At 38.7% G+C, this 15,735-nt stretch overlaps 1 protein-coding gene across 1 annotated transcript in view; it reads right to left on the bottom strand.

Annotated features, from left to right (window-relative positions):
- The window catches only part of TXNDC11 (thioredoxin domain containing 11), a 99,336-nt gene that overhangs the window by 75,898 nt on the left and 7,703 nt on the right, over positions 1-15,735 (bottom strand). The window contains exons 2-4 of the mRNA XM_065412763.1: positions 10,501-10,717; positions 8,310-8,407; positions 5,853-5,982 (exon numbers count right to left, since the gene is read on the bottom strand). Coding sequence (XP_065268835.1) covers positions 5,853-5,982; positions 8,310-8,407; positions 10,501-10,717 — 445 coding nt within the window. The remainder of the gene's footprint in view (positions 1-5,852; positions 5,983-8,309; positions 8,408-10,500; positions 10,718-15,735) is intronic.

The following is a 15,735-nucleotide window of genomic DNA, read 5'->3' as shown; positions in this document are numbered from 1 at the left end:
TGATGATCACTTCTTTGCTCAAACCACAAAGCAACACTGCTAGGGATGAATATAAAAGTCTAGAACAATATTAGCCCTAAAAAAAATAAAAAAGAGAGAAGCGGAAAAAAGCTTTTTTCTTCTTTAAATAAAAAAAGATGAGGATATATGTATTATCCATAAAGATGACTCCCAATTTTTCAGTCATCACAATCAAAAGTCAAGATAAATCACCTTTTAAAAGTTAAAAGAATAGCCCCATTCATTTATATAGACTATATCTGCTAAAATCAATGTACATTTCTCACTGTGGCATTATCATTTTTACTGCATAAAGCTGTAAATAAAAAGTTCAAAAAAGGAGAAAGACAAATAAGAATCTGTGTGTGCACAATAACTGGAGCTCAAAAACAGCAGTTTGTCCTTTTAAAAGGAAAATAATCCTTCACAAAGTGCAACTAACATATCTGTCAGAACAGAAGAAAAGAATTTGCCACCAAACTTCAGTCTCACCAATGCCACCCAAAGCTTTGTCATTTCAGTTTATCTACTGCAATTCCCCCTATTCTAGGCTGTCACAATGCAACCCTATGTCTTGCAGCCAGTGCAGAATGACACAGCATGTCTGCTACCAGAGGTGACCATTAGAAAATATCTTATGCCCACCTTGCATGTCTGGCAGTGGCTGCCATTTAGTCCAACCCATGAATTACAAACTTAGATTCTGCAAAGGAATTCATGTCAACATATGGATCTGCTTTTAGCAATCCCTTTACAAGATGAGGGCCTTATTTACTGATGTATAATCCCTTAAACAATATGGGACCTAGACACCCTATAGACCCTCCTCCTATTCACTGTCCTTCTCAGGCTTTGGGCTCTTCCTCAGGACATCTCCTGGTGCCATGAATCAGAAGTAATCCAAACATCTGTTTTTGCCTGAAGAACGAGGAGTACATGTGGCCCCTTTATAGTCTAAAAAAATTATTTGAGCATAAGCTTTCGTGGGCTAAAGCCCACTTCATCAGATGCATATATATCTTCCTACTGTATTTTCCACTGCATGCATCTGATGAAGTGGGCTTTAGCCCACGAAAGCTTATGCTCAAATAAATTTGTTAGTCTCTAAGGTGCCACAAGGACTCCTCACTCTTTTTGCTGATACAGAGTAACATGGCTACCACTCTGAAACTTGTTTGCCTGGTGTTTCAAGTTGCATCATGCTTTGTTTTGAAGATATAACATTCTTCAAAATACAATTTCAACTCATCCAGCTGAAGATCCTTCCCCATACATCAATCTTGTAGCATACAGGTTCTTTCTTATACATATCAGATTGCAAACAGAAAATTGTTCTCCACCTAAATTATTTGACAATTGTATTTGTCTGAACTTTAGAGCACATTTGGTACAGTAACCTTGCATTTTGACATAAGCAATGGCTACCTGAGGCTGCTTTTATGTTTCAGAGAAACAATCACAAATGTTAACTCAATAGAACAAGTGATTTTTTAAATACAGCCCAATTTTAAGAGCATCTATCAGTATCCTAGAACTCAAGTGCCCATTTTGTTTCTAGAAAGATAATTACATATGTCTATCAAGCCTTACCAATTTAGAGGTATTCTTAAGAGAATGTTGGATGCCCTCACCTAGAAAGGCAAAGTTTGCCAGTTGTAACCCCAAAAAGCAAAAGAAGAATCAAACATCACAAACAGAGATACACTTAATCAGTCCAGTAGCTATGAAATTATATAGGTTTGCATGAAAGAAATGCAACTGCTTTATCTACCTTCGTAATATATACTACTGACAGGTTCGCTTCACTTTAAATATATTAAATATCTCATGATGTATATTTGTGAAAAACTGCTAGTTATATAGTTGTGACAACAGTCCTCAAGAATGTACTACATCACTTTCATTAACCAAAAAGGAAGATGTCTCAGAGAAAAAAAAGGAAAGCTCTTGGTAGTATGCATGCACAGCAGCTAGTGTAACAGACTCATTTTAACAGCCGACAGACTCATTTTATTTCTCTAAGTGGTCTTGGTGCCACCAGATGGGACAGAACACCACACCCAGGAGGTGTGTGGGTTACATACTTCCCCTAGCTGAGGAAGCGCGTCCTGAGCTTCAGAGACTTTCCAGTTCAAATCCCGGACGTGCCCCCACTTGTAACACCAACAGACCCCGGTCGTGGGCGGGCAGGATTGAACCTGGGACCTTTGGAACTTAGTGTGTGAGCCTCTATCGCATGAGCTAAAAGCCAACTGGCTCTTAGCTAAGGCTGTAGAGCAGACTCATTTAACTCTCTCTAAGTGGTCTTGGTGCCACTAGATGGGACAGAATATCACACCCAGAAGGTGTGTGGGTTACACTAGCACTGGCTCAACTCAAAATCTCTATCCATTTCTGATGCTACTACATTGTAAAGACTGTTAAATCATGAAGTCTTCCTGTCCTTTGTATTAGATGAGATATGCTAAACCAGTGGTTCTCAACCAGAGGTACACGTACTCTTGGGGGTACACAGAGGTCTTCCAGGGGTACATCAACTCATCTAGATATTTGCCTCGTTTTACCACAGGCTATATAAAAAGCACTAGCGAAGTCAGTACAAACTAAATTTTCATACAGACAATGACTTGTTTATACTGCTCTATATACTATACGCTGAAATGTAAGTACTGTATTTATATTCCAGTTGATTTATTTTATAATTATATGGTAAAATGAGAAAGTAAGCAATTTTTCAGTAATAATGTGCTGTGACACTTTCATATTTTTATGTCTGATTTTGTAAGCAAGTAGTTTTTAAGTGAGATGACACTTGGGGGTACACAAGACAAATCAGACTCCTAGAAGGGGTACAGTAGTCTGTAAAGATTGAGAACCACTGTGTTAAACCACATGACTACAATAAATTAAATGTATAAAAAGTTGGATTTAAATTAATAAAACAAGGAAATTCAGGAGAAAAAAAAAGCAATCCTCAAGCAATCACAAACTCACCCCATAGCACCTAGAAAAAGAAGTATTGCAACACTGAACAGACAATATATATAGCTTCGTCCAACCTTTTGGCACTCCCCTGAAAGGCCTAAGTACAACAAAGTGAGTTAAGGAAAGAGGGTAGGTTAAGGCAGGGGACGGATAGCTCAGTGGTTTGAGCATTGGCCTGCTAAACCCAGGGTTGTGAGTTCAATCCTTGAGGGGGTCACTTAGGGACCTGGGGCAAAATCAGTACTTGGTCCTGCTAGTGAAGGCAGGGGGCTGGACTCAATGACCTTTCGGGGTCCCTTCCAGCTCTAGGAGATAGGTATATCTCCATATATATAACTTTAAATTTAATTCCTTTTGTAGATGTAAGTGACTCCGGCAAAACTATCTTTCCCAGAATATACACACACACTTACTTCCATGCATTACTGTTTCACTTTTAATCCATACCTTTCTGCTTTGAAAACTGTTTTCAGAGACAGCAAGACCCAACTAGAGTACATTATCACATCTTGGAAGGTATGTTATTCAGTTGTACAGACATAATGGCATAGTAAAGAGCCATATAAAAGAAAGTATGCACAAGAGGTACCACTTTTCAAAACTTGTCATTTTGGAGATCTGCTTGTTAAAAGTACTATTCCACATTATTTTCTCCTCCCTCTAACCCATATTGTATGTACAATATACACTGATGTCATGGTCTTCCAAGTACTCTTCGGGACTGTTCTCATATTCACTACATAGGACAATCTTTTATTAACTTCAGTTTGAGTCTGGCCTGAATAAGGGGTAAGGCATTCAACTGTTAAGAGACTACTTGATGTGATTAAAGGAATTCTGACTGGATTTGATCCTTATTGATCATACTGAAATCTGAAACTTGAAACCAGAGGCATATTAATAATCTAAGATTTAATTTAAATAAAAAAAACCAAACTCTTGCCCTCATGGTTGTGAAGAAAATCTTCCACACATGAATCAAGTGTAACAGAAGCTATCATGTCCACCTGAATCAATGGACTACTTGAAAAAATGAGGATGAGAAGTTGTGAATCCCCATCAGCCATTAATTTCATTGAGACAAGTGCTAAAACTCAATGAAATGTTACTGTCCACATTAAACATTTCATTGTTGACCATCTTTGGGAGCAAAACCCAAATAGTGTGGAAAATGTTGCTGCAGAGAAGAAAATACAGAGGGAAGGCCAAAGGAATCACACAAAGAAAAAGGGAAAGAAACTGAAAAAAGGAGAATGGGGAAGGAAGATAATCAAATGGCAGAAGTAGCCATAATCCTAAAAGGGGAGTATATTTTCCCCACTCAATGGCACCAAATGTGACAACAAGGAACTGAACAAATAGAAATAATAACTAAAAGTTTACTTACTACATAAAAGCCACATACTACCCTGATCTCTGTGCAAAACTTCCCTATGACATTCCACTATGGACTGAGAAGAGAACGTAGCCCTAACTTTTACTGTAATCCACAGACCATAGTGGTGGGCTGGTAGTGAGGGAAGACAGGCAGCATCGCCACAAGATTAAGCCACGCCTCAAGTGACTGCTGAGACAAGGATGGACAGCAGGGACAAGGAGCCTTTTATTAGTCAAGGACTGGATCCTGCTGGGAGCAAGAGAGACTAGGGTGGCAGCTGCAATGGGGGGGGGGGGGGTTCAGCAGCTCCCATTTTGTGGCAGCACACACATAACAAACATATGGGGGCTCCACATTAGTCCAGAGCTCTTTAGAAGAAGAACAGCAGCATTAGCAGGGCCTTCTTACCCTTCCGCCTCCTGACCTCACTGGACGCTTCAAATGTAACTAGTCAAATTTCACATTTTGTTGACTGTTTTTTGCTCTTGCTTCTCTCTGACCAAACCCCCTTCGCATTAGGACCTTACTTTCTGGCCACCATGCTCCCCACCCCATCTAAACTATCCCACTCGCTATTCTCCCCACAGTTAGTCTCAGACTTCCCTGCTATCCATCATTCCTCCTATTCCTATGCATATCAAATCCATGCTCTATTTATCAATCCTCTTGTCTCTCCCACAATCTTCCCATATACAGAAACAAAAAAATGCAACTAAAATGACATGTGCCAATCATCACCCAGACAACTTTGCTTGCATGTGGTATCTCCTTTCCCTGGCCTTCATTTGTCTTTTTAGATTGCACACTCTTCAAAGCAGGGACCATATTTTAATGTGTGTTTGGAAAGCAACCTACCACATTTTGAGCACTGCCACAGTGTAAGTACAAACCAGAAACTGAAAGCTAATCAATCACAATGCAACATCCCCTGATGTGGATTCAAAGTGTGACGTTATACTATAAACAAATATAGGTTATCAAGTTAGTGAAGAATTCGTTTGTCTCTAGAAGTCAGTTATTCATTTGATTTAATGTGAGCTTTTACTTGATTGATATTTTCATTTATTAGAAATTTGTAATATTACTTTGACTTTTATTTTAAACATTAATTCTATTATTCATCCTTTGACTGCATTCCAAGCTTAAACTGTAAACTCTTCGGGGGCAAAGACTATACAACACCTCATACAGAGGAGTCACAGTCTTGGTTTTGGTCTCTAGACACTACTGTAACACAAATTAATAATCATAAACTAGGGAAACACTGAAATTCATATAATGCAGGAAATATGTAGTCAGTGTATTAGGAACTGGTATTATTGGTCTGTCATTTCACATGTGTTATAACTGTAACAACACTTGAGATGCACTCCAGGTTTCTGAGACCCTGAAAGAACCTACTGATTTGGAGAAGGTCAGATTTAATCCTGAAACAAATCAAACCCTTTCAGAACCACAAATGGTAAAACTAGACAAGAGAGACAAGTACCTCATAATTTGAGAGGAAATCTAGTAATTTTGATCGAGACGAGATGTAGAGTAGTGGTGTCATCACCCGGCGAACAAACTTTTCAATATAAACAGCACTCATAGGGCCTTTGTATTCAATTGGTCCAAAACTAGTACCAAAAAAATAATAATACATTAAGATTTGAAGGTTAAGCTGCGACCACTAAATTAACAATGGAGTCCCTGGCTGGGATGGCAGAGGCTGGGAGTAATACACAGACACCATACTCAGTCCCTAGAGAGCAGAGGATGTTCCTAGTGCTGATTAAGAGTAACTTCTGTAACTGATAGAGTATCAGTGTTAAGGGACTAGAAGGGAGACCCATTAAGAATTTACCTACTGAAATAACAGAGACTCCGATAAAGAGCCTATGATTGTGCGTGACAGTAAGGATCTGGGAATTAAGACAACCTCTGAGTCTTGTCAAAAAAAAGGTGATAAAAGACAGGCAAAAGTTACAAAATGGTCTAATTAGCATGTGAAGCGATAGGCCGTTCTGCTTTGTCCATACACCTCAATAGACACACAACAGCAAAAATATATATTTAAAAAATCCTTGAGGATTAAAAAAGAAAACAAAGAATTAAACTAGACAGGTGCAAACACTGCTACTCCATCACACATGAATGATGCAAGAATGAAGTAGGTTTTTACAAGTGGGAATCTGTTAACTGCCATCTGATTAGATTTAACACCACACTGCACAATGAAATAAATCAATCAAAAGAAAGTTAGGTGTAGTACATAAAATCAAATTAAAGCATAAAGTGTAGTCTTAACTCTCTCAGTCACATTCCCTCTGTGGGAGTCACTTAGAACCTTGATGTAGTTTTGCACATATTTATATGTAATATATATAACATTATAAGAAAAATATTACTCTGCATTAAAAAATACCATGTATTCATATAGATCGAATTGGTCCAGAGGCATTCCACTGGATCGTATCAACTGGTATTATTACAGCTCTTTGGATTGCTAGCAACGTGCATTATATCAACACACAGGAACATTATTATTGAATGCATAGGTCAGAAAAATTGATGGAAAAATATTACTCTGCATGCACAATATACAATTTTAGAAGTTCGACACCTTGGGAGAGGTAGAGGAGTCCATCCACACAGCATAAGCAATTCAAGCACACTAGTCTATAAACCTGTAAAGTGGTGTGTGTTGTTTGTTTGGGAATTTTATTTTTAAACACACATTTATACATAAAATTAAGAGTCTAAGCAAAAATCTGCTACATTAATTAATTTAGCGCCTTCCTAAGTACAAAGACCACACTAATCCAAATCATACTGGTGGGAAAATATGCTTTAGAGCTTAACATGTAACTATCTGAGGGCTGGTAAATACAAACTGAAATAACTAAATAAGTTGTAAACCTTTTATTATTATGGTGCAACTTTCTACGTGGACCCTCATATCAATTTAAACCTGGCTTATATTGATTAGTTTGTACGGATAAATTTACAGACTCAAGATCAATCAGTGATGTGTGTCAACTTCAGAGTTTGCACTGATTTAACTAAATCAGTTCTTATACTGTTTTAAGTTATATCAGTGCAACCTGTGTATGTAGACAAGCCCTGAATTTCAGCTGACAGCAAATTTCAGCATTCTCCCCTCATCTACGTAAAATGAGTTGAGAATTGAAGCATCAGTAAACATGCGCAAAAACCACAATGTTGCACAGTTTTCATGATTAGTTGACTACTCAAGGGAGAAATGCTGGACTGGAAAAGACGGGGAGCCACAGTGCAGGACTAAGGCGCACAGGTAGAAATGTATGTGAGAGACTGCACAGCACCTGCCTCCACTGAGACTAGTGTCAGGCAATGTGCTCAGAGCCTTATTTTCAAGTTCAGACAAAAATCAAAAAAAGAAAAGATATAAAGGGACACTAGGGATGCCAAACTTTCACAGCATAACATTGGTAGAGGCCCCAATTCAGAAAAAAGACCTAAGCATCTGCTTAATTTTAAGTACATGCTTAAATCCCACTGACTTCAGTGGACTTAAGCATATAAGTGCTGTCCCCAGGAGGGGTGCTTTCCTGAATTGAGACCAAATGATGCTACCCACCCCCAAAGCAAGCAGGAAATATTAAAAATAAAACAAATAATATAGGTCCAAATTCTTGAATCCTCATTTGAGGCAAACCTCCCATTGAAGTCAATGGGAATTTTGCCTAAGGACAAAACAATGGGCAGGCTTTAGCAAAGGGCAGCACAAGGCCTATGAGTCACTTAAATCCCATTCAGGCCCTGTGGGGGTGTAAGTAGTTCATAGGTTTTCTACTGGGCCTCTGCACAGGGATGAACTTCAGCCCGCAGCCCTTGTATTACAAACCGCATTCTTGATATTTCTATGATGTTCTGTCTACCAGCAATCTAAAATGCAGATAAATTGTATTTGTGAAACTCTTACCTCCGATGGTACAAATATATCACAGGAAAATAAAAGAAATGTTTCTGTTTCCTGCATTTCCCCTGGTTCCACCAGCAGTTAACTGCCACAAACAGCACCTGCAGAACAGACCAAAGGTACAAAACACATCACCATGACTTTCTCTACCCTATGCCGATCGGCTGTTTGCTGCAACCCTCTTCCTCCCCTGCCCTCCAAAATCTCTTCATCTCAGGTTCACTCCACAACTGCCCCTCTTACCCTCTTTTCTATTCCCCTCCACCTTTCCCTGCTATGTCCCCTCTCTCTTCACTTTTCTTTCCATTTATCTTATCTTCTCCTAACTAAATCCATACACGCACACATACACACAAATAAAAATAAAACAAAAATTAAAAAAATCAAGAAACGGACATAACATTTGCTGCCATCATATGTGCACTCTTTTATTATACACCTTCTCCCACTCTTTGTCTTGTCTTGTTAGATTGTAAGCTCTTCAGGGCAAAGACTGTTCACTGTGTTTATACGTTATGCCATTCTTGATTGGTCTTTAATAATTAACTGTATCAAATAAAAATTTCAAACATAATTACCAAAATCCAAAATAGATGTGGATGTGATTTCCTGTTTCTTTTCTGAAAAATGTTGTGCGCTAGTTTTTTACTTCTATAACTGGTCAAACAACCTGACTAATTCAGAGGAGCACCAACTGAAGTTTCCAAAAAGGTGAAATATACTCCTTAAAAAAAACAAAAACAAAAACACCTATCTCTTGGTGTTTGGAAAGGCAGAAAGGGAATGATCCAAAGCAAGAAGGAACTGGATTTTAGGTATTGATATTGTTTTCAGTTTAAGTAAATTTAGAAATGGTGACTCATTTCTAGACCATTCTGAGCAGAGTAGAAAGGTAGTAATTAAACTTAAAAAAAAAAAAAAAATAGAAGAAACAGCACTCAACTGGAAGGGAAGCATACGTAAGAAGACGTTAGTACGTATTAAAAGGTGTTTTGCACATAACCGACACAATCACTGGCTGGTTTTCAGTCAAGCTGACCAGGCCCTCATTGTGTTTACCTGGTTCTGTTCATTATAGTTAAGGTTAAACAAGGTTTCCATTTTAAACCACTTCTTTTTTTCATATGATATTCATTTCAGGAAAAATTCACCTCTTGGAGCTCAAATTTTCAAGGTTTAGTATGCTGAAAGATTAAACAAATGTCCAAAATCCCTTCCTCATAATGAAACCTCCTTTGTGACTTCTCTAGGGAATAGGAGAACCACACTGTCTCTCCACCATCTTGAAGGCACAGAGGTTGCCTCTAGAAAAATATGCACTTGGGAGATTGTTTCAGTCACACACGCATGATTAAAACCTTCAGAAAAAGTCCAGAGCACTCTCTCACCCTTCCCCCCAAAATTAAGGCGCACATGAGCCCAAGTTACCAGTTCTACACTACAGGCCTTACAGCAGCACAGCTCTACTGCTTCAGCAGTGCTGCTGTAAGCTCTTCTGTGTAGTCGATCTATGCCGACGGGAGAGAGCTCTCCTGCTGGCATAATTAAACCACCCTCAACGAGTGCCAGTAGCTATGTCTGCGAGAAAGCATCTCTCGCCAACATAACACTAGTCACACCGGCGCTTTTGTTGGTGAAACTTATGTCGGTCAGTGGGGTGTTTTTTTCACATCCCAACCAACAAAAGTTTTGCCAACAAAAGTGCTAGTGTAGACAAAGCCCTAAGTCTGTAGTAATTTGCACTCATTTCCCATGCTGTGGCATGAAACCCACTGATAGGAGTTTTAGGACAGCTGTAGGCATGAAGTGTCCAGAAGCTGGGCAGCAGTGTAAAGACAGAGGGACCTCTATATGGATGCCTATCCCGCCAGTGGATCCCATAGGATTCAAGCGTTTGGGACGTTAGAAGCTGCCACTTCTGCACAAAGGCAACCCCAGCCCCGTTTCAAGAATAATGAGAAAATTCTACTTGTTGAAATTCACACAGTTCCCCTCCTAGAAGTGGGAATAACACAAATGTGAGAGAATGGGGACCATGGCTTTTCTGCATTTAATTTAAAAATTAAGAGGACAGGCTAAACATAAGCATCCAGGTCCCACTGACTTCCCATGGGATGCTCAGAGAAAGGCAGTGTTTGGAAATGAATGAAGGCCAACTAAGCCATTTTTTAATCAACATCTTTACTGGAATTACCTGGTCTGCCAACCTGCTTGCCACTTGTTCAATTTCTTCCCTTGCTGCAATGGACTGTCCACACCATGGGGCATAGAAAAAATACAGTACAACTTCAGAATCTTGGCGAATGTAATCTGCATAGTCCAGTTGCCCCCGAAAAAGATCAAGGACTGGAGATCTTGAGGAGAAGAAATTAACTGGAAACTTCGCTGCCATTGTTACATCTTTTGCTCGGCTAAGGGAAAGAAAAAAAAAAAAAGTACTTAGACAACATAATACAGCAGCAAAAAAAATATGTAAACATTCCAAAACACTTGTTTACTGAAGCCTAGCAAAGGTTATGCAATGACAAAAATCTTCAAAATGGATGCAAATGACAAAAATTTATATTACCTGGGTTAGTTCTATGACATGTCATAAAACATAGGCTTTAAGAAATAAGCACAAGAATATGTCTGATAGTGTATTATATTGTAGTGGTAATGGGGGTTAATTCAGGAGTGTGTCAGTGGGCTCATATTTTTATAGGTTGTTTGGACCTCACAGCCACTTGAGAGAAAATTTGGTGTACTTTTTATGAATTTTTTGAGAAATTAAACAAGCAAATATAAAGCTAATTAATTTGCTACACTTCCCTAAGACACTAAACAACGCAATAATCAAATTGAGGTTATAATGGAGATCAGATGAATTAATCAAGGAACTGACAACAGTATAAACTGGTATTAATAACTTACCTGACCAAATTATTGCATGAACACAATCAATAATCAAATTACGAAACCAATATAGCACAGAATGAATCCTAATAGACACAAACCCTTAAATTGTCAAAGGAGGAATAGCATCTCTCTTTAGCATGAGAAATAACCAGCATAAGAGGTTTATTTGGAATTCTTCCCTGGCCTCCTCCTGTTTTAACTTTTGTATCTTAGGTGATAAGAGAACAGACACTAGTCAAAGTTTTGTGATGTAAAATAACAGCTATGTCTGTAAAAATATTACAGTTAGCTAGTCTTCTAAATGTTCAGTATTTCTTTATTCTATATTGTATTATGAAGGAGTAATTAATACGTTTTACTTATTACAACTTTGTATTTTGTAAAATGTTTGCTATAGATTATTTCATTGCAAACTCAGAACTAATCATTAAAGAGGCCAAAATTCATTCAGGGCAAAACAGACACGCCTCTTTTTAAATGTGAAGGTACTGTCAACATGTCACTGTCTGGGCATAAAACTTATTTAAAGAAAATAACAGTCACCAGGACAAATTCACTTTCTTAAGGAGAACTGGGTTTGACCCAAAATACCATTTGAAATGGAGTAAAAATACATAGCAAACTGTTCTCTCAGCGAACAACCAAGCAATCTAATCACAGAACTGGGCTCTCTCATCCCTTCCTCTTACATTGACAAATCTCTATTTAAAATGTACATTACACTTTCTCTTATTTGGGATTTATTCTAGAATAAAGTTTATATTGAGCAATGATTAATTTGCAAAACCTTACTTTTATAAGAATTAAAAAAGAAACACACAAGCAGAATATTAAAGATAAGAAAAAGATAGAGTTTACTATCAGCTCATACCTTTAACTAAAGCAGAAAACCTTTTCTATTTATCCCATAATACTTATACTACTTTGTGTTGTCCGTGATGATTTGTAAGTTATTCTTTTGATTGCAAGTGTTTCATTTCTAAAAACAAGCATTCCTCATTAAACAGTATTAAGGAATTATAAAGTAGAAAATGACATACTCTAGCTAAAAACACAGTACCAAAATTTTATGTTACATCTGCTTAGAGTTTTTGTTATTGAAAACTTCAGAAGCTGCTTGAATAAACAGATATTTATATTAACAGGGGAATTAATTGCTGTTCTAATGCAACTAACTCACCATACTTAGGAAGATGCAAAAACGGTCCTGAAAGATGGTTTCATATAAGAAGCTACATTTTGGAGAGACTATTTTAATAGTAGACTAATAATAACTCAGTAATGCTGATTTAAACCAGCTGGGATTCTATCCCTACATGCTTATACTCGTTCAAAAAAGCCCTTCAAGTACCCAAATAGTTTTGGAACTAAACTGACATTCAGAAAATGGACTGAAGACAAATGTTAGGTATTCAAAGAGATCTTAAAAGCCATTTTTATCAAGACACAGCATTACAAATGTTGACATGAACTGATGAATCCTATTACATAGGCATGAGCCAAAGAAGCAACTGAGTCCAGCACATACGGCGATAAACCAGTAAAGAAGTGATTAACAAAATCTCTTAAGAGATGTATTAACTTTGAGAAAGTGGTTAAAAATTGCCTTCACATCTGTTGCAATTTACAACACGGACACTAACTCCACACCAGAGGACTAAACACACCCAGTGAAGAAAGACAGAGAAATGCATTACAGAATGAGAGATGTTCAGAGCAAAAGCAGCAGTACCTGCAGCCCACAGCAAGGAACAGCAAGAACCCAAAAGCTAGGAAGAAAAATTAAACCCTGCAAGATTCTATCACCAACCCTAAAGTTTAGGTTAACTTTATTACTGAAATTATTTTACTTCAGTATTGACATATTGTTGGATCTTGACGTTTATTAATAGCTTCTTCCGTTAAACTCTGAATACCTGAACACCATATTCTTGGTATTGCTGACCAAGCTATACCTTTTAATTTAAGATCCTTGGACTGGGTCTTCAGTTGATGTAAATCAGCATAGTTCTACTGACTTCAATAGAGCTATGCTGATTTATAACTGAGGATCTGTCCTCAATTTTAATTAACTACCTGTCACAGATCACTCATTAAATGAAGTGAGGGTTTAAAAGAGATTTTAAATTGAGATTTTAAGCAAATACTATTAAAGTGGGTTATTTTAAATGATTGAATAAAAGCTCTCCTTTCAGTTACTGAATTTCATAGTATTTACCATTGTCTATTCATAAACTGATTTAGTCGATCTGTGATAAAATAAACAGGATTCACCTACCTTTAAACCAGAGGTGAAAGTAAGCCAGTCCAGTCCGGTACGCCGTGCCAAACTGGACCGGCTTCTTCAGTGGTGATTTAAAGGGCCCAAAGCTCCAGCCACTGCGGGGATCCCCGGGCCTTTTAAAGCGCCACCCGAGCCCTTTTAAATCACTGCCGGAGCCCTGCTGCCGCTGCCCCGGGGTAGCAGCGGCAGGGCTCTGGCGGTGATCTAAAGGGCCCAGGGCTCCCTGCAGTTGCAGGGGCACCGGACCCTTTAAATCCCCACCCGAGCCCAGCTGCAAGAGACCCAGGGCTCCGGCAGCGATTTAAAGGGCCTGGGGCTCCGGCCGCTGCGGGGAGCCCGGGTCCTTTAAATCCCTGCACGAGTCCGGCTGCCGGGGCCCCGGGACTCCGGCAGCCGGGCTCGGCCGGGGATTTAAAGGGCCCGGTGCTCCTGCCACTGTGGGGAGCCCCGGGCCCTTTAAAGCGCCGCCGTAGGTCCGGCAGCGGGGCTCGGGCGGCACTTTAAAGGTCCCGGGGCTGCCCGCAGGGGCCGGAGCTCCGGGCCCTTTAAATCCCTGCCCAAGCCCGGCTCCCAGAGCCCCGGGGACCCGGCAGCCGGGCTCCGGCGGGGATTTAAAGGGCCCGAGGCTCCCCGCAGCAGCCGGAGCCCCAGGGCCTTTAAATCTTGAAAGGCCCTGCCTCTTCCGGTTGAGGCCACACCCCCGCTCAGGACTCCAGCGTACTGGTAAGTCTTTTAAGGTACTTTCACCCCTGCTTTAAACAATCTTTCTTTTCCATCAACACTCTGTCAGGATTATCTGTGATAAATACACATGGCCCTCCTATTATTTTTGGGGTATATTAACTTCTGCTTTAGCTTTCCTAGAGAAGAATGTTCCCTACAGGAAGCTGATCTCACTCAGGTAGAAGATGCAATCTCTTATTAGAAACTGTCCATAAGAGAGACATAACAAAAGAGATAGTAATGGAACTGAACACACTGTTTTAGGTTGTTGTTTTTCTGATAGAATAAATAGCATTAATAACTACTGTCCAGAAACTGTCACATATAGCGCCCGGATCCTGCAAAAATTGCATATGCTCAACTTTACTACTGTGCGTACCCAGACTGTTCACGATCATAAAATGAAGCATGTTCATAAGTATTTGCAAGATTGTGGCCTAGATTCCTACTATACTGTAAGAATTCTCAGGGTCAGATTCTCTCTCTTTTACATTGGCTTAAATACAAAATAAATGTACTGAGTTACTACAGATTTACACTGGTATTAATGAGATCGGAATCTGGCCTGTAAAGTTGTCTTTCTTGCCCAATTCATGGTATCCCCTAAGCTAAGAGCCTGGGGGAGGAATGCACATCTAATATCATGATGAAAAACAACTATTAGTAATTAATAGCTGTTCTTTGTTTCTCCAGGCCACAATTTTAGTAACCCTGGAATAAAATTATTTTGCCCTCAACACACTAACATGCATAAAAAACCCTTTTCATTATCACAATTACTCTGTAAAAATGTTGAGGTTTTTTTAGCACTTCAAGACTACACTCACTTTGATTTGTCAAAAGTGTATGAATGGTTCTGCCTGCTTTTATGAAACAGATCCTACATTTTCTGGGTAGGACTGTGGCTCTTCATTCATTTGTACACAATATTGGAGTTCAACATTTAGTAATAATCCTCAGTAAAATATTCTAAAATTATGGGAATCCTAAGTTTTTATTTAAAAGAAAGTTTTAGACTTTAGAATTCCAAAAGTTTTGGAATTTTAAACAAAAACTTTACAAAATTCAGATTAATGGCCACATATAAGAATCTAAATAGAAGATATCTTTACTATGAAACATATTAACTGATAAGATTGCTCTCTTCAAATGGGGTGCAGGAAAGGTTTTAAACTGTGAGACAATTTAAAATATAACTAATAAAGGAATAATATTTGGCCAGCCTCCAATTGAGGGTGGGGGAGAACGAGTAAATTAAAAAAAAAGAAAAAAATCAATGAAGGAAGTTATGGTCCGGCAGCTTTCATATTGATTTTCACTAACGTAACTCCTCATGGGCTTCTGAATACATAGCAAAGTAACTTCTATTTGCTCTCAATTTTAACCATTTCCAAACTACTAAAGGGAAAAGGAGAGCCAGGATCCACAACCATTTCTACATCAAAAGGATAACAATAAATGCTAGTACCAATGTGAGGGGGTAAGTGAATGGTTGGACCTGAACAAGCACAGATTATACATTTA

Source organism: Emys orbicularis, chromosome 10, assembly GCF_028017835.1.
Source record: "Emys orbicularis isolate rEmyOrb1 chromosome 10, rEmyOrb1.hap1, whole genome shotgun sequence".
Classification (NCBI taxonomy): domain Eukaryota; kingdom Metazoa; phylum Chordata; order Testudines; family Emydidae; genus Emys; species Emys orbicularis.
The sequence above is the reverse complement of the archived record's forward strand: the minus strand, read 5'-3'. Positions and strand labels throughout refer to the sequence as shown.